The sequence below is a fragment of the Salmo salar genome, chromosome ssa24 (assembly GCF_905237065.1).
Source record: "Salmo salar chromosome ssa24, Ssal_v3.1, whole genome shotgun sequence".
NCBI classification, from domain to species: domain Eukaryota; kingdom Metazoa; phylum Chordata; class Actinopteri; order Salmoniformes; family Salmonidae; genus Salmo; species Salmo salar.
In genome coordinates, this window is record NC_059465.1 from 7,905,855 (window position 1) to 7,931,324 (window position 25,470).

The 25,470-nt window shown below is 47.2% G+C and overlaps 1 protein-coding gene across 3 annotated transcripts in view; it reads left to right on the top strand.

The window, feature by feature from the left end:
• dock8 (dedicator of cytokinesis 8) overlaps positions 1 to 25,470 on the top strand; it is an 86,901-nt gene that overhangs the window by 39,749 nt on the left and 21,682 nt on the right. For 2 of the 3 annotated variants that reach the window (XM_045707156.1, XM_045707154.1), the window contains exons 9-35: positions 5,670 to 5,819; positions 6,694 to 6,774; positions 6,871 to 7,030; positions 7,196 to 7,329; positions 8,041 to 8,134; positions 8,388 to 8,550; positions 10,937 to 11,054; positions 11,221 to 11,291; positions 11,391 to 11,535; positions 12,097 to 12,198; positions 12,452 to 12,547; positions 12,629 to 12,863; positions 13,385 to 13,549; positions 16,227 to 16,402; positions 16,563 to 16,658; positions 18,218 to 18,313; positions 18,426 to 18,572; positions 18,752 to 18,865; positions 19,100 to 19,255; positions 19,927 to 20,245; positions 20,560 to 20,711; positions 22,429 to 22,611; positions 22,745 to 22,871; positions 23,046 to 23,130; positions 23,325 to 23,421; positions 23,765 to 23,899; positions 23,982 to 24,134. In XM_045707156.1, coding sequence (XP_045563112.1) covers positions 5,670 to 5,819; positions 6,694 to 6,774; positions 6,871 to 7,030; positions 7,196 to 7,329; positions 8,041 to 8,134; positions 8,388 to 8,550; positions 10,937 to 11,054; positions 11,221 to 11,291; positions 11,391 to 11,535; positions 12,097 to 12,198; positions 12,452 to 12,547; positions 12,629 to 12,863; positions 13,385 to 13,549; positions 16,227 to 16,402; positions 16,563 to 16,658; positions 18,218 to 18,313; positions 18,426 to 18,572; positions 18,752 to 18,865; positions 19,100 to 19,255; positions 19,927 to 20,245; positions 20,560 to 20,711; positions 22,429 to 22,611; positions 22,745 to 22,871; positions 23,046 to 23,130; positions 23,325 to 23,421; positions 23,765 to 23,899; positions 23,982 to 24,134 — 3,750 coding nt within the window. The remainder of the gene's footprint in view (positions 1 to 5,669; positions 5,820 to 6,693; positions 6,775 to 6,870; positions 7,031 to 7,195; positions 7,330 to 8,040; positions 8,135 to 8,387; positions 8,551 to 10,936; positions 11,055 to 11,220; positions 11,292 to 11,390; positions 11,536 to 12,096; positions 12,199 to 12,451; positions 12,548 to 12,628; positions 12,864 to 13,384; positions 13,550 to 16,226; positions 16,403 to 16,562; positions 16,659 to 18,217; positions 18,314 to 18,425; positions 18,573 to 18,751; positions 18,866 to 19,099; positions 19,256 to 19,926; positions 20,246 to 20,559; positions 20,712 to 22,428; positions 22,612 to 22,744; positions 22,872 to 23,045; positions 23,131 to 23,324; positions 23,422 to 23,764; positions 23,900 to 23,981; positions 24,135 to 25,470) is intronic. The other variant, XM_045707155.1, reaches the window with a different exon arrangement.

The following is a 25,470-nucleotide window of genomic DNA, read 5'->3' on the forward strand; positions in this document are numbered from 1 at the left end:
AGGCCTGACAAAGACACTATGTTGTAGGCCCATGAAGCATCCCTCTGTTATGGACCAGGATGACATACTGTCCAGCTTGTTTAACCAATTACAATTGATGTGACTCAATCTGGAAAAGAGGGGTTTGGTGGAGAGAGGTTCTCTCTCTTCTGTCACTGTCTCTCACACACTCTCTCTCTCTCTCTCTCTCTCTCTCGATCTGTCTCTCTCTGTAACGATCGTCGTAGAGAGGGGACCAAGATGCAGCGTGGCACGTGTTCATGATTTATTTATTTAAATCAAACACTCGACCAAAAATAACAAAGGGGAAACGAAAGCGCACAGTTCTGTCAGGTACAGAAACACAAAACAGAAAACAACTACCCACAAACACAGGTGGGAAAAGGCTGCCTAAGTATGGTTCCCAATCAGAGACAATGATAGACAGCTGCCTCTGATTGGAAACCATACCTGGCCAAAACATAAAAATATAATGACATAGAATGCCCACCCCACACCCTGACCTAACAAAATAGAGAAATAAACCGTCTCTCTCAGGTCAGGGCGTGACACTCTCTGTCTGTTTGTCTGTCTCTTTCTGTGTCTCTGTCTCTCTCTCTCTCTCTCTCTCTGTATTTCTGTTTCTGTCCCTCTTTATTTCTCACGTTCACCATTGCTTTTCTGTTGCTATGCAGTGAAATGCTATGTTTTAATGCTGTTTTGGTTTCACATCTGGGAAATATGCAGCAGATGTTGATATAATTCCCTTGAAACGTTCCTCTAATCCTGTCCTGTCCTGCCCTGACTGACTGACTGAGAGGGTTACAGTACACCAGGGGTCCCCATCTAGATTCAGCTGCAGGACAATTTTTTTCTTGAGTGGATATCGGGGGTTGGGTGTTGGAACATAATTATGAATCATTTGTACTCTGCAAGAAGCCCAAACAGATATTACAGTATGTTTCACAAAAACATTATTTAAATCCTTGATTACATTGGTACATGATCAAATACTGTATGTCTCTCTATTTATGAGCTCAATTTCTAGTGATTTTACAGTATTTTATGCCCCCCCCAAAAAGTAAAAACAAGACAATTGATTATTTACTTTTTGCTCAGAAAACTTTTGGGTGCCAAATAAAATGCCCGTGGGCCGAATTTGGCCCGTGGGCCACCAGTTGACAATCCCCTGCAGTACACAGTAGGAACGGTTATTATAGCGACAATGGTTATGATTATTAGACCAACCACGGTGTGCGTATTGACTACAACAGCAATAGGATTATCATACCAAGCATGGTGCAGCCAGAGGATTGTGAGGTTAAGTGGAGGTTTATGCCAAATGTTTAGAACACAGCCAGGGATCCTCAGCTGTGCTGTGTCTCATCAAAATTAATATGACGTGCTGTGGAACTCTTGGCTTTTTAAATGTAATACACTTTGCATAGCTGTCACTATGGAGACGATGCGAAATGTTGAACTTTGAAGTGTTGACCCAAGTATCAGAGAGAGACGGACGGCAGTTTGTTGTAGCAGTCCTGCTATGAAATGTTAAAGACTGTTGTAGAAGACTAATAATGTGACATGTGGAATGAGGAGAAGTTGTAATGGACCTCACATGACTATCACAGAGTACAGGGTCTCCATAGGGTCATCCTTTTCTTAGGACACAGTCACAAAAGGAGGCGTAGAAACAGAAGCTCTTTGTCATTTTTGGCTTTCTTCAAAATGTTTTTTGGTCATTGCTAGGGCTAGCTGCGATTCAACCAAGAATTGTCTTTTGACATTGTGCTGGGAGACTTCATTAAGAAAAGATAGAGAAGTGGAGAATGAAAATAACCCTACCCCAATATAGCTGGTTTAGCGTTTTTGGAGTTAAGCAGGCTATATTGGGGTAAGGTTATTTTCTGTCTCCACTTCCCGATCTTCTCGCGACAAAGTATGTCTCCCAGCACAATGTCAAAGACAATTCTTGGTTGAATCGCAGCTATGCTAGAACCAGTGTGCTATTGATGTGCTATTATACAGATGCAGTCAAATACACTGAACAAAAATATAAACACAACATGTAAAGTGTTGGTCCCATGTTTTATGAGCTGAAATAAAAGATCCCAGAAATGTTCCAAAAGGTTATTTCTCAAAAAATGTGTGCACAAATTTGTTTACATCCCTGTTAGTGTGCATTTCTCCTTTGCCAAGATAATCCATCCGCCTGACAGGTGTGGCATATCAAGAAGCTAATTAAACCGCATGATCATTACACAGGTGCACCTTGTGCTAAGGGCAATTAAAGGCCACTCTAAAATGTGGAGTTTTGTCACACAACACAATGCCACCGATGTCTCAAGTTTTGAGGGGGTGTGTAATTGGCATGCTGACTGCAGGAATCTCCACCAGAGCTGTTGCCAGAGAATTTAATGTTCATATCTCTACCATAAGCCACCTCCAGCCTCGTTTTTAAAGAATTTGGCTGTACGTCCAACTGGTCTCACAAACGCAGACCACGTCCATGGCGCCATGTGGGTGAGTGGTTTGCTGATGTCAACGTTGTGAACAGAGTGCCCCGTGGTGGCGGTGGGGTTATGGTATGGGCAGGCATAAGCTACAGACAACGAACACAATTGCATTTTATCAATGGCAATTTGAATGCACAGAAATAGCGTGACAAGATCCCGAGGCCCATTTTTTTTAAGGTACAATATCGGTGACCAACAGATGCATATCTGTATTCCCAGTGAAATCCATAGGTTGGGGCCTAATTACGGTTTTCCTCATATGAACTGTAACTCAGTAAAATCTTTGAAATTGTTGCATTTATATTTTTGTTTAGTAAATATTGGCACCCTTGCATAAAACAATTAAATAATAATTTTTTGGGGGGTGATTACACGTGTATTTGTTTGATTTACAACAGCACAGGACAAATAAGAAAAACAAAATAAAAACAGAAATGTAGATTTAAAGTCATAAATGGTCAGACAGTGCATTCTGGAAAGTATTCAGACCCCCTTATTTACATAAGACCCTTTGCTATGAGATCCTGTTTCCATTGATCATCCTTGAGATGTTTCTCCTTCTTGATTAGAGTCCACCTGTGCTAAATTCAATTGATTGGACATGATTTGGAAAGGCACACACTTGTCTATATAAGGTGCCACAGTTGACAGTGCATGTCAGAGCAAAAACCAAGCCATGAGGTCGAAGGAATTGTCCTTAGGGCTCTGAGACAGGATTGTGTCGAGGCACAGATCTGGGGAAGGGTACCAAAAAAATGTCTGCAGCATTGAAGGTCCCCAAGAACACGGTGACCTCCTTCATTCTTAAATGGAGGAAGTTTGGAACCACCAGAACTCTTCCTAGAGCTGGCCGCCCGGCCAAACTGAGCAATCGGGGGAGAAGGGCCTTTGTCAGAGAGGTGACCAAGAACCTGATGGTAACTCTGACAGCGCTCCAGAGTTTGCCAAAAGGCACCTAAAGGACTCTCAGACCATAAGAAACAAGATTCTTTGGTCTGATGAAACCAAGATTGAACTCTTTGGCCTGAATGCCAAGTGTCACATCTGGAGGAAACCTGGCACCATCCCTACGGTGAAGCATGGTGGTAGCAGCATCATTCTGTGGGGATGTTTTTCAGCAGCAGGGACTGGGAGACTAGTCGGGAAAGATGAACGGAGCGACGTACAGAGAGATCCTTGATGAAAACCTCCTCCAGAGAGCTCAGGACCTCAGACTGGGGCGAAGGTTCACCTTCCAACAGGACAACGACCTTAAGCACACAGCCAAGACAACGCAGGAGGGGTTTCGGGACAAGTCTCTGAATGTCCTTGAGTGGCCCAGCCAGAGCCTGGACTTGAACCCAGTCAAACATTTCTGGAGAGACCTTAAAATAGCTGTGCAATGACGCTCCCCATTCAACCTGACAGAGCTTGAGAGGATCGGCAGAGTGCCAAGCTTGTAGTGTCATACACAAGAAGCCTCAAGGATGTAATCGCTACCAATAGGTGCTTCAACAAAGTACTTAGTAAAGGATCTGAATTTTTTTTGCTAATATTTCTAAAAACATGTTTTTGCTTTGTCATTATGGGATATTGTGTGTAGATTGATGAGGGGGGAAAACTATTTAATCAATTTTAGAATAAGGCTGTAACGCAACAAAAGGTGGAAAAAGTCTAGGAGTCTGAGTACTTTCCCAGAGAGCTCAGGACCTCAGACTGGCCTGGACAAAATGATTCACAATTCACATTCATTTGGTTGGAGGCAATGATTTTCGTTTACTGTGTAATTGATCTCACCTGTGGTAAAATGCAGGGCCCTTTATAACCATTGCGTAAACCATTGAGTAAATTTCACACGACATTTCTGAATGTTCTTTTTCTGAAAAGTCTGTGCATGTACAGAAATATTGAGATTTATGAACTTAGCGCATGCCTTCCATGTAGGCCTATGCATGTTTCCCGTTTTAAATATGGGACCTGTCGTAAAACCGTGCGTGTGCGAACGAGTATTAAAACTCAGTTTGGAAAACACCCTCCATTAATTTTTATGGTGACAATAACCCCCTTTATTTTGGGGATTATTGGAACAAGGCCACGGCAGTTTCTATAAGAAAGAGCAATGGCAATTTTGATCACATTGTCGGTAGATGTGTGGGCAGAATCTTTTGATATTTTGCAGTGAATTTTTCAAACATGATCTCATTAGCAGGCGTGTGTGGAACGCGCAGGAACAGTAGCCTTCACGTTGCTACTCTTAGCTGCCTATATAGCAAGTGCCATGTCCGCGCATTCTGCAAGATGGATTGTATTTTCGAAACTGTTTAAAAGTAGGCTAACTGCGCGCAGTCCACACTTCTATGCAACAATGAATTGTTGTTCAATATTTAGTTTATCAATAGATTATTGGGTTTCTATGTCCTGCCATAAACTCTGAGATTAAATAGGTTTAGGATGTCGCACTCCTATTGCACAGCAATACTGTATCCTACCCATTCTGTTAAAAATGTTACATAAGCTACCGGTCTATTTACTGTGTTGGCAGAATGTTTTAATCTTTTGCTGTAATTTTTGTATTTTTTTTGTATTGTTTGTATAGCGTTGTGTTTGTGTGATTGTCCTTGTCTATCAGTGTTTTGTTACTTGTCATGTTTCATATTTTTGTGGACCCCAGGTAGAGTAGCTGATGCTTCTGCAAAAGCTACTGGGTATCCAAATAAACAAATAAATAAATACATTCATGCTGTGTCACACACACTTTTTGGGGGGTATATTTTGTACATACGCACAGTGTATAAATGAGGCCCCAGGTGCCTACAGGGTAAAAATAGCCGTTCAAATGGGTTTGAAAAGAAAGAACAGAACATTCTGCTCTATTGTAAAGTGAAAGGGTGCCAATGTATTTGACTGCATCTGTAGTAGGATGGTGATTTATAGTAGAGCTCTTTGCTGGGTGAGGGAGTGGGTTCAACAGCTCTCTGTGTGATCCCAACCTCTAAAAATAACATGGTCAAAAGCCTGAGACAGAAACCAGTTGGAATGTAGAATGAGGGGGAAAAAGGCCTGTCCCAATACTCATTTCTCTACCGGGTCACATTCATTACGGCACACCGTAGCAAAAAGTTTTTGCAACGAGTTGGTCCAATCCACTACTAAGGTGAACTCTAGCGTTGACCTTCTATGTTTCGACTTCCTCAGATATCCGAGAACTTCTACTGTGATCTGAACTCGGATCAGTTTAAAGGGTTCCTGAAACCCCACACGCCACAGACGGACCACTCCACCCTCTCCCGAGCAGCCATCTTCTCCATCACATACCCCTCCCCAGATATCTACCTGGTCATCAAGGTAAGATACGCATCTTATCCACCTGCATCTATCTGCAGTACTTGCTCATTCAGGTAATACACATACCTATACTGTGCACAGATCTACAGTTGTTGGTCACTAAGGTAAACATTATAGACCTATCTACCTCCTCACATATTTCCCATGGTGCCTCTATCGTTCTAGACCCGGTTTCCAAAAATAATTGTAAGGTTCATTAAGTTCATTGTTAGAACCTTTTGTAGGAGCATCAATAAATCTCTGCGCTGTTTCCCAAAACCACAAACACCTGTAATCTAAAACCTGCCTCGGCTAAGTATCGTTAGATGCTTTTTTTGCCCTCCCACGTCACTTTAAACACACAATATCTCCGCTAAACATGGAATCACATGGTTTATCCATCTCTCTGTGTCCACCGATAACATCAGAACAAAGTAGACTGTTGATACGTATAAAAATATGCTTAAAATGAAAACCAGAGATTACTGCATTCAAATATAAACCGTAAGCTATAGGCCTATTTCAATCTTATTGAAATACATTTCATGTCCAATCAATTGAGTTCTATTTTGCTGCTTGTAGGCTACTGTCTGTAATTTGCCCCAATTTCTTTGTCTAGCCTAACATGTGCGCAATGATGTGCCAAGTTGGTGATTTAGTGCATTTGCAGCCTTAGGTGGTAATATCTATCTAGGAGCTGATCCGTCGTCAGTATTGTGAAATAATTCTAATGTTAGGGAAAGATTTGAATGGAGAAAGCTGATCCGAGAGCAGCGTTCCCTTTCGATCCTATCAGTTTTGACAGTTTTGGGCCCTGTGTGTTAAGATAATGTACTGTATGTAACTGACCACAGACACCTGTGTACAGTATTGGCTTGTCCTGGCTGTGTTTCAGATAGAGAAGGTGTTGCAGCAGGGGGAGATCAGTGACTGTGCTGAACCATACATGGTTATGAAGGAGAGTGACTCAGCGAAGGTAGAGTGCCATGAGGAGGCGCGTCACACACACACACACACACACACACAGCAGCTATAGGTTGTAATTGTGGTTATATGGGGTTCCCTGGATCAGAATAAGGAGAAGTTGGAGAAGCTGCGCAGCCAGTCAGAGACGTTCTGTCAGAGACTGGGTCGCTACCGTATGCCCTTCGCCTGGGCCACGGTCAACATCATGAACGTCATCAGCAACGCCACACTGGACCGGGACAGCACCGACTCTGACAGCTTCAATGGTCAGTGTGTGTGTGTGTGTGAGATTGTTTAATTGTTTTGTGTGTGAGTGTGATAAGCTGGTTTACTCTTGAACTGATGAGTCCAAGGCTTGTTGGATCATACCTTACGTTTACCTTTCTATACCTAACTTGAGGGGCTTGTTATGGTTCACCTCCCCTGTCCAGGTAAATCCAGCAGTCTGGATAAGAGAGGCCAGCTGCCCAGGAGGAACTCTGAGAGGTTCGCTACCATGGAAGACCAGTGTAACATGTCTGCCTTCAAACCTGCTACCATCACCATCAACACCTTCTGCAAGCAGGTCTGGACACATGCGCAAAAGAAAACAATACAAGCACACACACACACACACACACTACAATATAAGCATTGATACAGCGATATAAGCACCGATATGCTCAAAGAATGCTCAACGTTGTGGGTGTCACCTCGAGACAAGAAATGATTTCATTTCACACATAATCCACAGAGCAGATATACATGTGGTAAAGCCTGGCCATATCTAACCAGATATCATACACACTTACCATAAATTCTCCCTAATATTTGCAGCCGTAGATGGTCATAATTCTCTAGGAGCTGCTCCTTCATCAGTATTGAGAAATAATTATAATGTTGAGGAAAAAAAGGACACAATCCACATAGCAGACATGCATGGAATAGCATCGCACAGCAAGGGTGCATTTTTCCATCCTACTATCATCTGGGGATAAGCCCAAGAATTTGTGCCGCAGAAACTCTTAGTTGCACCCCTCAATATGTGCCTCAAGTATTTGTCACTTTCTTACAGTATGTTTAGTTGGAAAAGATGAAGGAGGTCTGCTGTGCAACAAATGCATCTTCACACTGTTTAACTCTGAGACGGTACATCATCCCCACCACACCTCTTCAGCCCAGAAAGTCCGACGTTGTTGTTTTTAGCACATAGTGAATGCTTTTGGGCTCCACTTTTTCTACAGATGAACACAAACCCATGTGTATTTGACTGAACTAGGATCCTGCTGTGTTTCAGGAAGGGGACCGTCTGAGTGACGAGGACTTGTTCAAGTTCCTGGCAGACATCAAGAAGTTCTCATCCCTGCACAGAAGAATTAAAACCATATCAGGTAATCCTCCGTTCAACCACACAGAAAGACCTGGCTATCTGTGTATGCTGTTTCACTCCATTCCACCCAACAACACGTGACTATAATGTACGATTTCTAAGAGCAAGTTGTGTGTAAATGTTATGCCTGGGTTTATGTGTCCAAGTGGGACTGCAACTTTCCTTTACGTGTGACCTACTTTGAAATCTCTCTCTGAAGAATTCACGTAGTTTGAGACTGTGTTTGACTTATTTCGGACATGGTCCATGTTAAGGTATGATTAAACTGGATGTGACCCCGGTCCATGACAACCCAATGGCATGTCTCTCTGCTGAGCTGATCCCAGTCAAACCAGTGGCTGAGAAGAACCTGAGACCTATCAAAGAGGTGTTGGAGTTCCCTTCCAGCGAGGTCTATGTTCCACACAGCACTTACAGGTGAGCACACACACACACACACACACACACACACACACACACACACACACACACACACACACACACACACACACACACACACACACACACCAGTCCATGCATACAAAACACACACAGGCATGCACACACACGCGCACACAGGCAAACACACACAGTTCATGACAGCATTTACAGGTTAGTTCACTCACTGCATCCTCTCTGCTCTGTAGGAGGAAATGACTTTTACATGTGAGATGTGTCTTGAAACACATTTTCCAATATTGCATATTCTGCATGTTCTCCTCAAAGCTCATTTCATCACTTCATTGTTGGTGGATATAGCTTTTAGCGAGTTAGACAGAATGTATTTACCAAAGAACAAACACTATATATACAAAAGTACTGTATGTGGACACCCCTTCAAATTAGTGGATTCGGCTATTTCAGCCACACCCGTTGCTGACAGGTGTATAAAATCGAGCACACAGCCATGCAATCTCCATAGCCAAACATTGGCAGTAGAATGGCCCGTACTGAAGAGCTCAGTGACTTTCAACGTGGCACCGTCATAGGATGCCACCTTTCCAACAAGTCAGTTTGTCAAATTGTGGTGTAAAGCTTGCCGCAATTGGACTCTGGAGCAGTGGAAACACGTTCTCTGGAGGGATGAATCACGCTTCCAATGGACTAATCTGGGTTTGGCGGATGTCAGGAGAACGCTTCCTGCCCAAATGCATTGTGCCAACTGTAAAGTTTGGTGGAGGAGGAATAATGGTCTGGGGCTGTTTTTCATGGTTCGGGATAGGCCCCTTAGTTCCAGTGAAGGGAAATCTTAACGCAGCAGCATACTATGACATTCTAGACAATTCTGTGCTTCCAACTTTGTGGCAACAGTTTGGGGAAGACCCTTTCCTGTTTTAGCATGACAATGCCGCTGTGCACAAAGTTAGGTCCATACAGAAATGGTTTGGTGAGATCGTTGTGGAAGAACTTGACTAGCCTGCACAGAGCCCTGACCTCAACCCCATCGAACACCTTTGGGATGAATTGGAACGCTGACTGCGGGCCATGCCTAATCGCCCAACATCAGTGCCCGACCTCACTAACGCTCTTGTGGCTGCATGAAAGCAAGTCCCCGCAGCAATATTCCATCATCTCGTGGAAAGCCTTCCTAGAAGAGTAGTGGTTGTTGTAGCAGCAAAGGTGGGACCAACTCCATATCAATGCCCATGATTTTGGAATGAGATGTTTGACGAGCAGGTGTCCACATACTTTTGGTCATGTAGTATAGCTTCAAGCACTGTTGGTCCATTACTTACTACCCCTAACAGTGTATTCACTGTCTCCATTCTTACCACCATGTGTACATTCCCTTCATGTGAGCTTTACACATGTTAGACAGTCAGTCTCCAGGTGTGATTGTACTGACCACAGCACAATGAGCACGCAGCTTCAGGCCTCATAGTTTCCATCAACGTTGTAAACACTCCTACCAAGAGTCTGACCTGAGACAACCCCCAGTGCTGTCAACACTTCACTCCTTCCTCCTCTTTGCGCTACAAATGGCGCCCTATTCCCCATACGGCAGTGGTCAAAAGTAGGGCATTATATAGGGAATAGGGTGCCATTTGGGACACACCCTAAGCGTGTGTCTCCTGTCTCAGGACAGATGACCACATTTGTTATGTTGTTTTTGATGCCGTGTATTGTGCAATATCATGCATTTCTTACTTAGCTCCACAGAGTGCCATCTAGTGGTCCAGTATTGATGTGCAGGCTCAGGCTGTCTTAACTCTGAGGTAGGAGCGCTGCACATGCCCTATGGGTTTTTCCTGACCACCTGACCCTGACCGAATGCACTAGCATTTAACAGGGGTCTGTGCTATTCGAGATCTTTGGGACGTCCCTACCCTAAACCATAATCCTAACCTTAACCCCTACCCTACCCTAAACGTAACCATAACCTAATCGTAACTTTAACCCTAACCATTTGAAATTTCAACTTCATTGAGGTAGGGACGTCCCAAGGATCCCGGCTAGCACAGACCATTTCACAGGCTACAAGTATGGCTTGGGCTGCATCCCATTTAATATATCCTTTCTCCTGAAGTGTGCATTTACTCACTAGTTCCCACAAATCTAAAATAATTGGATTAGTGGAGGCATGGGCTAGTGGGAGTTTCCCTATTTCTTATACCAGTTATTTCCTTTTGAATCAGTGAAGGGAAGTGAACAGGTGGGAGGAAGGAGAGATAGTTGGCATATCCCCAGCGTTTTTCCTGGAACTGTTATTCTCAAATGACCACACCATCCCTTCCATCATGAGGATGTACTGTGACAAATCTCTATCTCTCTCTCCCTTCATATCTCGCTCTCTCTATCTCTCTCTCTCTGTCCCTCTCTCCAGGAACCTGTTCTATGTGTACCCCCAGCGGCTCAACTTTGTCAACAGGCTGACTTCAGCAAGGAACATCACCATTAAAATCCAGTTTATGAGTGGAGAAGACCCGAGCTGTGTGCTGCCTGTGAGTTTGACACACACACACACACACACACACACACACACACACACACACACACACACACACACACACACACACAATGCTCATACAGAACGTTCACCTAGGTCGCTGTGACATTTTTTTTGGGGGGGGTTTTATCGATTTTACTCTGCTTTCTTTTTCCTCCTAGGTCATTTTTGGAAAATCAAATGGTCCCGAGTTTGTGCAAGAAGTATACACCCCAGTCACGTACCATAACAAGCAAGTGGATAGATACTAATAATACAACTACTGCATGATATGCATATTACATTTTCTAATATAATAAGCTTCATTTTTTTCTGTGTGACTGGGACTCAGGTCTCCAGACTTCTATGAGGAGGTGAAGATAGCTCTGCCTGCCAGGCTGACTGAGAGACACCACCTTTTGTTTACCTTCTACCATATCAGCTGTCAACAGAAACAGAACCAGACAGCCACCAGTGAGACGTTCATAGGATTCTCTGTAAGTCTGACCCCTCACGCCTGGTCTCACCCGGGCCTATAGTCATAAAGTGCCTCACAGTAGGTGTGCTGATCTAGGATCAGCTCTCCCCTGTCCATGTAATCGTATTCATTGTGATCGAAAAGGCAAAACTGATCCTAGAGCAGCACTCCTACTCTGAGACGTAATGGCTGCGTTTACACAGGCAGCTCAATTCTGATCTTTTGCCCACTTATGGGCAAAAGATCGGATCTGATTGGTCACGAGACCCATTATTGGCAAAAGATCAGAATTAGGCTGCCTGTGTAAACACAGCCTTTATAAATACGGTCCCTGGTCTCATCTGATCTGGATCACACTGGTTTCACGTGGTCTTACATGAACATGCAGCTACTCTACTGAACATGGCGACGCACACATTCATGTTTATGTATGATCAATATACTTAGAAGATGTTTAGCAAGTGAAACTCCTCAATGTTATGTAGATGGTCTAGCTCCTGTACGTGGGTGTCCATAGTGTCTGTCAGTAGTCAGTGTGTGCTGCTAGCTGATGTACTGTCTATCCCTCTGTGTACTGTAGTGGCTGCCTATACTGAGTTGTGACAGATTACAGACTGGTCAGTACTGCCTTCCCATCGCCCTGGACAGACTGCCTGTCAACTACTCACTGCACTCACCTGAGGTAACCATTAATTTGTCCATTTCAATTCTCCAGACAACAGTTTTTTTTAAATTGTATCAGTAGAATGTGAAGAGGAGTGGCTCCCCCTTGTGGATAGAAGGTGCTTATTTGCCATTTATTGATTGATTTACTGTTTTATTGATTGGGTTTAGATGGCCATACAAATTATATATATTTTTTTTTGTTGAAGCGCAAGGCTTATGAGTAGGCTCAGAATGAGTTAATATGTCAAACTCTCTTTCTCTCTCTGCAGAAAATTCCCCCTCAGGTCCCTCCAGTCAAGTGGATGGAGAGCCACAAAGGAGTGTTCAACCTGGAGATACAGGCTGTGTCTTCTGTACACACACAGGTGAGTCTATACACACACGCGCACACATGCACACACACACACAAGAAAATGTTATATTTTTTAACCCCTTCCCCACCCAAGGATAACCACTTGGAGCGTTTCTTCACGTTGTGCCATGCCCTGGAGGGCGGAGCGACGTTCCCACTCCGGGTTCGGGAAGAGAAGATTCCGGAGAACAAGCTGGAGCACGAGCTGAAGCTGAGCATCATCTCCCTGCCCTCCTCCAGACTGGAACCTCTGGTCCTCTACCTCCACCTGGTCTTAGATCAACTCTTCACCCTCATCATGCAGCCCATGGTCATCGCTGGACAGATAGGTACCTATATATAGGGAGAGGTCACCTAGGGCTTTCAGACAGACAGGCACCCAGGGCGACGTCACTGTCCTGGGCTTTCACACAGACGGGTACCTAGGGGATGTCACCTGGGTTTTCAGACAGACAGGCACCCAGGGGGACGTCACTGTCCTGGGCTTTCAGACAGACGGGTACCTAGGGGATGTCACCTGGGTTTTCAGACAGACAGGCACCCAGGGGGACGTCACTGTCCTGGGCTTTCAGACAGACGGGTACCTAGGGGATGTCACCTGGGTTTTCAGACAGACAGGCACCCAGGGGGACGTCACTGTCCTGGGCTTTCAGACAGACGGGTACATAGGGGATGTCACCTGGGTTTTCAGACAGATAACTAAGAGGACGTCAGCATCCTGGGCTTTCAGGCAGATGGCTAGAGCAAGACAGGCACTCCACTGGAAGGACAGACAAGAAGTGGGAGAGTTTACCTGATGTGTTTGACCTGTGTTGTGTTAACTGTGTGTGTGCATGTATTTATTTCCTAGCCAACCTAGCCCAGATAGCTTTTGAGTCGGTGGTGTCCATCGTCAACAGTCTCCACAACAGCCAGGAGCTGGCCAGGGACCAGCAGGGTAGGAACGGTCTCCTAGCAACATACCTGTACTGGGTGTTCCGCCTGGCCGACTCTCCCCGGGATCTCCTCAACACAGGTAGGTACCACCAGACACGTTGTCGTGGTGATGGGAGTAAGAGACTGGACGTCACTTTATATGAAATTTGCCTCATGAGCACTACTAGAATACGCTTCGCTGAACACAGTAACTGCAGATAAGATACATGAAACAGTAATCATTTAAATGAAGGGGAACTATGTAATTACACCAATACATTGCTATAGTATTTTACCTAGTTCTTTTCAGATTATCTCATTTTGCTCTGTTGTAGCTATGGCAACTATGTGTGTGTTTTCTATCCCAGTTTGCTCCTCTCCCTGTAGGCTTTACAGACGCTCCCCAACCCCTTTAGGCTTTACAGACGCTCCCCAACCCCTTTAGGCTTTACAGACGCTCCCCAACCCCTTTAGGCTTTACAGACGCTCCCCAACCCCTTTAGGCTTTACAGACGCTCCCCAACCCCTTTAGGCTTTACAGACGCTCCCCAACCCCTTTAGGCTTTACAGACGCTCCCCAACCCCTTTAGGCTTTACAGACGCTCCCCAACCCCTTGGCTGCAACCCTTCTAATTTGGTGTACCCTGCGCGCACAACCCATGTGGAATTTCTGCTCTCTCTCTCTCTCTCTCTCTCTCTCTCCTGCTAAATCCTTCTGCCTCTTCGATCCTACTAACCTCCCTTTACGCATGCTATGACTTTCCCCTTTCTTCTCGGCCCTCCCCTCCTGCTCTGTGGCTGAGTGACTCATTACGAGGCAATGGAGGAGAACTTCACTTCTGGAGGACCTATTATCCTTTCACTGCCTTCTCTTCCTCTGTATCTGCTGCTAAAAGCACGTTCTATTGCGCTAGATTTCAAGCGTCTGCCTCTAACCCTAGGAAACTCTTTTCCACCTTCTCCTCCCTCCTTAATCCTCCACTCCTCCCTCTCTGCAGATGACTTTGTCAGCCACTTTAAAAAGAAGATTGTCGACATCCGCTCCTCGTTCACTCAGCTTATTGAATCCACTGGTCCCACTACCCTACGCCTTGACCTCTTTCTCCCCTCTCTCTCTCCAGATGAAATCCTGCAACTAGTGAGGTTCAGCCACCTGACAACCTGCTCGCTCGACCTCATCCCCTCCTCCCTTCTCTAGACTGTCTCTGGAGACCTCCTCCCTTCTCTAGACCGTCTCTGGAGACCTCCTCCCTTCTCTAGACCGTCTCTGGAGACCTCCTCCCTTCTCTAGACCGTCTCTGGAGACCTCCTCCCTTCTCTAGACCGTCTCTGGAGACCTTCTCACTTTCCAGACCACTGACTTAAAAATGTCCAGAATCGCTCCCCTCCTCAGGAAACCAACACTCGATGTCAAAAACTACAGACCCTTCTTTCTTTTCTTTCCAAAACACTTGCTGTCTCTGACCCACTCTCACACTATCTCTCTCAGAACCATCTTTTTGACCCTAACTAGTCAGGCTTCAGAACATCTCAGCCGAGACTGCTCTTCTTTGTGTCCTGGAGGCTGTCCGCACTGCCAAAACGTCATCACAGTTGACAACTCCATGGTGTCCCCGTCCCAGAATGCAAAGAACCTTGGCGTGACCCTGTTGTTCTCTACAAACATCAAAGCAGTGACTTGCTACCGCAGGTTCATGCTCTACAACATCTGTAGAGTACGACCCTACCTCACACAGGAAGCGACGCCGGTCCTAATCCAGGCACTTATCATCTTTCCGCCTGGACTACTGCAACTCGCTGTTGGTTGGGCTCCCCGCTGGTGCCATCAAACCACTGCATCTAATTCAGAATGCTGCACCCCGCCTGGTGTTCAACCTTCCCAAATTCTCCCATGTCACCCCGGTCCTCCGTACACTCCACTGGCTTCCAGTCAAAGCTCGGATTCACTACAAGACCATGATACTTCCTATCTTCAGGCTCATTCTCAAACCCTACACCCCAAACCAACTACTCCGTTCTGCAACCTCTGGTCTCTTGGCCCTCCCAGCCCTACGGGAGGGCAGCTCCAGCTCAGCCCAGTCCAAACTCTTCTCTGTCTTGGTACCCCAATGGTGGAACCAGCTTTCCCTTGAAGCTAGGACAGCAGAGTCCCTGCCCATCTTCTGAAAATATCTGAAACCGTACCTCTTCAAAGAGTATCTTAAATAATCCCACAACACCCCCTCTCGCATCCCCTCCTCGCACTTGATTCTTACTTCCTCTTACTTGCAGTGAAGCCGCTCAACATTACATTCAGTCATCTAGCAGACACTCCTATCCAGAGCGACCCACAGGAGCAACCTGGGTCAAGCGCCCCGCCCAGGGGCACATTGACAGATCTCCCACCAAGTCAAATAATCGGGGACCTGAATGACCTCTTGGCCACAGGCCCAAACTCCCAACCGCCAGACCAACAAACCCCCCCCGATAAACCTCCCACTCCACTCCCCACCTCCAAACCTCCCCAGCCCTGTATAGATGTTTAGGTTCAGTGTGCAGGCTCAGTGTGCAGGTTCAGTGTGCAGGTTCAGTGTGCAGGTTCAGTGTGCAGGTTCAGTGTGCAGGTTCAGTGTGCAGGTTCAGTGTGCAGGCTCAGTGTGCAGGTTCAGTGTGCAGGCTCAGTGTGCAGGCTCAGTGTGCAGGCTCAGTGTGCAGGCTCAGTGTGCAGGTTCAGTGTGTAAAGCAAAGTGTGACCAGGTAGATCATGCCAGTGACATGGCACTCCCCTGTGTGTCCAGGTCCAGATGGGGTGTTACCTCCCACTGAGGGCCGCTACAGTACTATGGGGCGGGCCTCAGCCACCACAGTAGGAGCCATGTTACTGCAGTCTCGGCTCCGAAGCAGCAGCAACCCTGATATACCTGCTCCACACAGTGCAGAGGACACAGAGGTCAAAAACATCCTGTCAGCTAAGGTACTGATACAAAAGTAGTGCACTGTATAGGGAATAGAATGCCATTTGGGACGCATACATGTCTGTTTGGCTCTGTGTTTCTAAAGCATCAATAACCCAGGTGGTCCAGTGTGGTTCAGGTTCTGCATGACCACCCCGTTGTTGCGGTCTTCTCCGTCAGGGCTACAACAATCCAGGCTGTCGCATGTCCACCTATGTGGATTCGAGCAGCCACCCTCAGAGGTCTACAGGCGGGACCCGGCCCTCCAACAGAAAGGTAACACATACCAGAAAGAGCCACCGTAGTAAATCGTTATTCACAACTGTGATACCAACAGTCACCAGTGGAGGGCAGTATTTTACTGAGAAGGCCAGAGCATATACTAACATGTAGACTTCTGTAAACTACTGTGTCTTCCATACTGGCTAAATACTGACAATAACATCCCCATTTGCATTCTGAGTAGAATGCTTTTTAGACATCTCGGTGGGATGTTACATAGTACCCAGTAAAATCTTCCGTATAGTGTGTTGTGTATATCTATGGTTCTGGAGCAAACTACACTGGAATGTGATATAGAAGCTGAACATGATGTTGACCTGAGGTTCTAGACAGTCTCAGACTTAACAAACATCAAATTGTGTGTGTGTGTGTGTGTGTGTGTGTGTGTGTGTGTGTGTGGTTCAAAATTAAATCACTTTGAGACGCTGTTCTTGTGTTGTTAGCAGTGGATTGGCTAGCTCTGGTTTCCCTGGCTGGGGTCACAGTGGATTGGCTAGCTCTGGTTTCCCTGGCTGGGGTCACAGTGGATTGGCTAGCTCTGGTTTCCCTGGCTGGGGTCACAGTGGATTGGCTAGCTCTGGTTTCCCTGGCTGGGGTCACAGTGGATTGGCTAGCTCTGGTTTCCCTGGCTGGGGTCACAGTGGATTGGCTAGCTCTGGTTTCCCTGGCTGGGGTCACAGTGGATTGGCTAGCTCTGGTTTCGCTGGCTGGGGTCACAGTGGATTGGCTAGCTCTGGTTTCCCTGGCTGGGGTCACAGTGGATTGGCTAGCTCTGGTTTCCCTGGCTGGGGTCACAGTGGATTGGCTAGCTCTGGTTTCCCTGGCTGGGGTCACAGTGGATTGGCTAGCTCTGGTTTCCCTGGCTGGGGTCACAGTGGATTGGCTAGCTCTGGTTTCCCTGGCTGGGGTCACAGTGGATTGGCTAGCTCTGGTTTCCCTGGCTGGGGTCACAGTGGATTGGCTAGCTCTGGTTTCCCTGGCTGGGGTCACAGTGGATTGGCTAGCTCTGGTTTCCCTGGCTGGGGTCACAGTGGATTGGCTAGCTCTGGTTTCCCTGGCTGGGGTCACAGTGGATTGGCTAGCTCTGGTTTCCCTGGCTGGGGTCACAGTGGATTGGCTAGCTCTGGTTTCCCTGGCTGGGGTCACAGTGGATTGGCTAGCTCTGGTTTCCCTGGCTGGGGTCACAGTGGATTGGCTAGCTCTGGTTTCCCTGGCTGGGGTCACAGTGGATTGGCTAGCTCTGGTTTCCCTGGCTGGGGTCACAGTGGATTGGCTAGCTCTGGTTTCCCTGGCTGGGGTCACAGTGGATTGGCTAGCTCTGGTTTGTGTTGAACTGAGGATTGTAGCCACCAGCTACAATGTGCCTGTCTCAGTGTCTATCTCTCTATCTCGCTAGCTAACATATAGGTGGTATTTTGCTCATAAGAAGTAACACTGAGATAGTCAGGATGGATGTGGTTCTTATAAAGAGCACGCTGTATTCTACATGTAGGTTACCAGACACTACTGTATTAGTGGTGGTAGTAACCCAAGGCTCTGTGTTTCTCTGACAGCAGTTCCATGAAGAGTTGGCTCTACAGATGGTGGTCAGCACGGGAGTCTGCAGAGAGAATGCATACAAATACGCCTGGTTCTTCTTTGAACTGTTGGTACGTGTGTACAATATATTTTACAATATAGCTGTAGCGCGTTTTGCTTAATGGAGTTGTTCATGGACGACAAAAAAAATGTGTGTGTGTGTGTGTGTGTGTGTGTCTCCAGGTGAAGAGCATGGCCCAGCATGTGTCTCAGCTGGAGAAGCAGAACGTCCCTCGCAGGAGCCGCTTCTCAGACCGCTTCAAAGATGACATCACCACCATCGTCTCTGTGGTTACCGCCGAGATGGGGACCATCCTGGTCAAACAGAAGGTTAATAACAGTGTATCATTTATATACGCTAGCACTTTCTGTAGACTCAATTTATCAAATCATCACTTAACTTCCAATACTAATTTGAATACAAATACAAATAAAATGTTTGATCTTGTGTCACTAGGGAGACAGTTGGCTGGTATTAACTGAAAATCAACTGTTTTTGTTGTTGTTAGGAGATGGAGCAGGCAGAGAAGGTCAACATCAGCCTTGCCTTCTTCCTGTATGACCTGCTGTCTCTCATGGACCGAGGCTTCGTCTTCATCCTGGTCAAAAACTACTGCAACCAGGTCACTACCACAAAACACTTCCTAAACACAGTATTCTACCGTCCTATTTTAAGTGACGCAACAAAAGATGGTAGTTACGCGGTAGTTACCGATAGGAAATTGCTTCAGCATAACTACGAAGAGGTGACCAATTCTAGACTCTATTTCCATGTCGCTGACCATGTCCCATGTTAATAACTTAACCTGACCTTGACCGTGTGACCTGCCGTAACCTTTCTGATTGGTTGTTTCCAGATGTCGGCAAAGAGCATTTCCATGCCAACCATGATCGGTATACGATTGGAGTTCCTGCGTATCCTGTGCAGTCATGAGCACTACCTCAACCTCAGCCTTTACTTCAGTAGTCCCGCCTCCGAACCCGCCTCCCCATGCCCATCCATCTCCTCACAGGTCAGTCTGCATGTCAGTCAAATTCCTATCGGCCAGTCCGCAGCACTCAACTGGCTTTGGGATTTGAGGTTATGGTGGAGTATTGTTAAGGGTGTTGAGGAAAGTGTTGTTGCGTGAAGTGCTCTTTCTCTCTTTGTCGTTTCATTTCCCACCTCTTGCTCTCTCCTTCTCGCTCTCTCTCGCCCACCTCTCTCTCTCCTTCTTTCTCTCTCTCTCTTCCCCCGTCTCTCTCTCCATCTCTCTTTCCCCCCGTCTCTCTCTCCATCTCTCTTTCCCCCCGTCTCTCTCTCCATCTCTCTTTCCCCCCGTCTCTCTCTCCATCTCTCTTTCCCCCCGTCTCTCTCTCCATCTCTCTTTCCCCCCGTCTCTCTCTCCATCTCTCTTTCCCCCCGTCTCTCTCTCCATCTCTCTTTCCCCCGTCTCTCTCTCATCTCTCTTTCCCCCCGTCTCTCTATCCATCTCTCTTTCCCCCTGTCTCTCTATCCATCTCTCTTTCCCCCTGTCTCTCTCTCCATCTCTCTTTCCCCGTCTCTCTCTCTCTCTCTCTCTCGCGCTTCCCCCGTCTCTCTCTCTCGTGCGCTTCCCCCGTCTCTCTCTCTCGTGCGCTTCCCCCGTCTCTCTCTCTCTCTCGCTCTCTTCCCCATCTTTCTTTCCCCCATCTCTCCCTGCAGAGCTCCAGTTCATGTAGTTTCCAGGAGCAGAGGATCCTGGGGCTGTTTGATCTGTCTCAGGAGTTTAAACAGCAGCACTACCTTACTGGTCTACTGCTCACCGAGCTCAGCGCTGCACTGGACATGGAATCAGAGGGGTCAGTAGACACACACAGGGGTAAGGTCCAGAGGAAGGCCATCAACGCCACTTACAGTCTGCTGTGTGCCCATGACCTGGACCAGCGCTGTGCCAAGCCAGAGGTCAGGGCCAAGGTGGCCACTCTCTACCTCCCCCTGGTGGGCATCATCATTGACTCCATCAACTACCTGGACTTCACAGGTACTGACCTTGGCCGCATTCCGTATCCACCCCTAGACCCTACCCATTTGGCACTTAATGTACACTGGCTAAGGAGTTGGTTGATTGGTTTGGAACTGGGTTTATGTGAACGGTGTTTTGGGAGTGTTTGGTGCAGAGCCGTGGCTGGTAACAATCGCCGCTCTCAACAAATATGCCACTCCCCACTGGAGACGACCCTTTTGACTTTCTCCCCTCTCTACCGCTGTGTAACCCTTTAGTAACTTCTAATCTGTCTAAATAAAGCTTGAAACTACTTTTTTTTTTAAGTAATTGACCCTTGTGTGTGTCTGTAGTGTCCGAGGCTCGCGGAGGGAAGAACAAGACAGGTGGATCAGACGAAGACCCCGACAACGTCACGCCCATCAATCAGTCTATTGCCATGGCGATCGCCGGCAACCCCTTCATCACCTTGGCGAGGAATGCCCTGCCTTCCATGGCGTCTGTGGTACGACTGTAGGAATGTTGCTATGGTTTCGTATCAGTGGGACTTTCTCGTTTCACCTCCGAGCGCATACTGTATGTTTTGAGTTTTCCCAATCAGACCTGGAGAAAGCTTGCTTTTCAAACTGCATCAAAGTGATTTATTAACATTTCAATTAGAGTAGTCAATTCCTTGCCCACAAACTTGATATATATATAATTGCTCTGTGTTTTTGTGACTAGCAGTCTGTCTGTGTGTTGGCGTATGCATGCACAAAGGGTGCATTGTAACAGGTGTGCTGCTGTGAGGTAGACTGATGAGCTGTCAGATGCACACCCGCACTCCATCCATTCTGAGACGCCAGCTCTCTCTCTCTCTCTCTCTCTCTCTCTCTCTCTCTCTCTCTCTCTCTCTCTCTCACCCACGCGCGCGCGCACACACACGAGCGCGCGCACACACACGGGAGATGCGTTATGGGCAGGCATTATAATCATAAGTGACCTGGGCTGTACCTGAGCAACACAAGACATCCATCAAACGTCGCCACGGCAACACTGCAGCCACTGAACACCTTCACTCTTGTCCCTCCTCTCATAACTTGCCTGTGCTAGATGAACGTGTGCCCTATATCTGCTATACACAATGCTATCGATGACTGACTGGTCTACGTGAAGTATTCATCAAACTCAACCCCCTTAGTGTGATGGAGCACCTGTTTACTCCGAAAGGAGACTCCATAAGCCACACTACATCTCCGATCACATTGCAGTGAATCTGTCCACTTTAAAGTATACCTCTCTAATCCCCTTCCTCTACCAGTCTGCTAAAGGCCTTTTGCAGACTATACCTTCGGATTCAGTCTTTTACGATTAGCACTTCCCACCGCTCGATGTTACCAAATGTGAAATCTTGACATCAACCTGGCCAGGTTTGTACGATTTTGCTCCAGTTCTGTCGTCACGTTCTGCGATTGGCTTGCTAGGCGACGTCAGGCCGACATGGGCTACCGCAACGGCGGCGGTGTATCGGACCTGCGCATGTGCCCAGCGCCGGCGGTGCAAGACCCACTCTATGCTTAATGCGCGAGTGAAGTGAGTTATGCATTTTTTTTACGGAAAGTATGCATCTTAGAAATTAGTGTTCATGTGCAAACTTTATATGAGCGTTTTATTTTGATTGCCCGTTTTGTGCATTAACAGTATCCCATCAGGTAGCCTGATTCCAGATGTGTCATGTACCAAGATGATTATGGGAAATAGCTAAACGTTTACATCGAACTATTAGGCCTATATCAATCTGACTTCGCAATAATCGTATTGTGGTGTGTATGCTCAGTGCCGTCTGTGTTCCTATTGGTCAGTCACCGGGATTGGCTCGTAGCACCAGCCACACTACACGATTAAGGCAACAAAATTCGGACCACTGCTAGAACTTTGTCAGAGCCTACGATAGCACGTAGCTGCGCGGCAGACGTTGGCCCTGTCAGCCTGAACGAGCCAAGACGTCCGACAATCGTTTACGACATAAGAATTTGCCCACGTTGTGGAAATTGTCTGGAATGGCAAAACTGCTGCATAAGATGGCTGAAATGGTTCAGTCTTCAAAAGCCTTAAGGCCGTGGCCACCCTGTGTGTTTCCTATAGTAGTATAACTCTGTCTCTCTCCTCTACCAGTCTGCTAAGGCCGTGGCCACCCTGTGTGTTTCCTATAGTAGTATAACTCTGTCTCTCTCCTCTACCAGTCTGCTAAGGCCGTGGCCACCCTGTCAGCAGAGACCAGTCGTAACCTGCTGCTGTGTTTCCTGTGGGTGATGAAGAGCGCTGAGAGGAGTCTGATCCAGCGTTGGACTGTGGACATGCCCTCAGCACAGCTCAACAGACTGCTAGAACTACTCACCATCTGTGTTTCCTGCTTTGAGTACAGGGTAAGAATGTCTGCGCCCTGCATGGAGTACATGCATCATTCATTTGTGTAAATATGATGTGAATGTATATTTTTCTCACTGTGTGTGTGTGTGCATGCCTCTGCATTTGTGTGTGTGTGTGTGTGTGGTGCAGGGGAAGCAGAGCAGTGATAAGGTGAGCACGCAGGCCTTACAGAAGTCCCAGCAGGCCAAGATGCAGCTGGAGGACTCCCTACTGAGGGGCATCGGAGCACGGGGGGAAATGATGCGCCGGGTTGGAGGTCAGTCCCACCCACTACTCTCTCTGATTGGTCAGAAGTAGCTACGTGCACAGTACACGTCTTCTAAGTACATCTGAAGAGCAGCTGGAAAGGGGAGGATGGCGCTCCTAGGCTGCTTTTTGATTGAACAAGAGCCTGCCTGCCCTCTTACCCCTGACCCTTTGACCCGGACAGGAAGTGACCGCGCAGGTCAGAGAGAGAACCTACGCTGGAGGAAAGACCTGACGCAGTGGAGGCAGACCAACGACAGACAAGACAAGTGAGTTAGACACACACACACACACACACACACACACACACACGCGCAATTCTTGCAAACATGTATTACTCATCTCTCCTGGTAACTATGGCGCAGAAGACCAATTGTCTTCACAAGACACTGCCTGACAATGTCAAGGAAGAGAACCCATAGATGCAGAAAGTGATCTCATCCTTGTGCCTTTTTACCCTCAGAACGAAAGCAGAGCTGGACCAGGAGGCTCTAATCAGTGGGAATTTGGCTACTGAGTCCAACCTCATTGTCCTGGACCTACTGGAGACCATAGTACAGGTCCCAACATCTCTCTCCTTATTGTTTCTCTCTACCTGTTCTTCTTTCTTCCATCCTCTTCGGTCTTTCCTGTTCTCTCTCTCTCTCTCTCTCTCTCTCTCTCTCTCTCTCGTTGTGTTTGAGATTGACGACTGCAGACCGACTGTTCTACAAATGGCCTTTAATCCTTAATAACTGCCGATTATTTGTAGATCAGTCTGTCACCATATACACACAATGCTTTACGAATTTGATACTCTCTCGGACACGGCCTACGTCACAAAGTCCTCTCTAGTTCCATTGGCTGACCGTATTCTTTCTCTCACTTGTGGTTGGTTGTCATGACAGTCTGTCTCCCGTACAGGCTGTTCCGTTGGCTGACTGTAAGGACAGTGTCGTGGGCGGAGTACTGAGGGTGTTGCTACACTGTCTCACCTGCAACCAGAGCACAACCTTCCTGTCTCACTGCTTCAGCACGCTCCGAGCGCTCATCGTCAAGGTAGGGTGTGTGTGTGTACTGACAGTATTGTTTGTGTGCTGCGTGCGTGTTTGTATACTGACAGTGTTGTGTGTGTGTGTAGTTTGGTGACCTGTTGTTTGAAGAGGAAGCCGAGCAGTGTGCGGACCTGTGTCAGAAGGTTCTCCAGTACTGTAGCAGCCACGAGGATGGAAACAGAAGCCAGGCCTGCGCTACCCTATACCTCATCATGAGATGCAGCTTCAGCTCGGCCAACGTGAGCGCACGCACGCACGCACACTGATTCCGTCTCATCCGTTTTCCTCCACCACCCAGCTTTAATGTCTTTTCCATGTCTATTTTGAGCTCGGGAGAGACATTTGCTGAGTGATGTGTTTCTGGGTAGTGAGAAGTGAACAGGGAGATAAGTCACTGTCTAACCCCTGTGTCCCTGCCTTTCTGTAAGTAATGTGCGAGTTAGAAAAAGGGAGAGCTGGAGGTGAGAAGGAGACGGCGCGTGGGAGTGAGGGAGGGAGAGAAGGAAAGAAGGTCACCTGATCTTCTCCCCTCTTGGCGCAATCTCTAATTCAGAGTGAATGACCTTTACCCCTTCTGTTTCTTCTGGTTTAAACAACCTCCGTAGCCGTGACGTGAGGGATCTCCTTCACCCACTCTTCGTTTTCACCCCCCTCTCACCTTCTCTCCATATCCCATTTAGCATCTAAATAAAACCATGAAGCAGGGGTCATATTCATTAGTGCACACTGTTGCAAAACGTAGCCAAGCTTGTTGCCACAAGTTTCTTATTGGACAGGTTCAGGTTGTCCCCATCCGGTGTCGCTCCATTGTCTTCAGTTTGGTTCCTAGCGAAAGAGACCATGGTTTTTCCAGGGAGGACATGGATACGAAGGGAACGAGTGAAAGAGAGGAGGATGGTGAGAGTTTTTGATGGATTGCCAGGGCAGAGTTGAAGAGAGGCCATCTTTCGGGATGATGGTGGAGAGATGGAGAGATGGAGAGAGGGTAGGGGAGATGGGGATGACAAATAGTGGAAAGAGAAAGGAGAAGGAGTGAGGTCATCACTCAGAGCCCCCCCACACAAGGACAACACGCACACACACATATACACACACACTTTGTATCAATGCCAGTGATGGCCGTTTAGGCCACGTTGGGTTTAACAGAATGGGGCCGTAGAGATGATCCATAGGTGATTATGTCGCAGCTAATGGGAGATCGTTTCCCGCTTTGCTGCTGATGGTGGCGATAGATGGGGTTACACACACACACACACACACACACACAACCATGTCAGGGTTAAGCCTTCCATTACCTGGAGGAGACTGTGACACCCTTAATAACAACTGGACTGACCTAGAAAGAAGAAGGATAGAGAGAGGGACATGACCTGGAGAGAGAGGGACATGACCTGGAGAGAGAGGGACATGACCTGGAGAGAGAGGGACATGACCTGGAGAGAGAGGGACATGACCTGGAGAGAGAGGGACATGACCTGGAGAGAGAGGGACATGACCTGGAGAGAGAGGGACATGACCTGGAGAGAGAGGGACATGACCTGGAGAGAGAGGGACATGACCTGGAGAGAGAGGGAC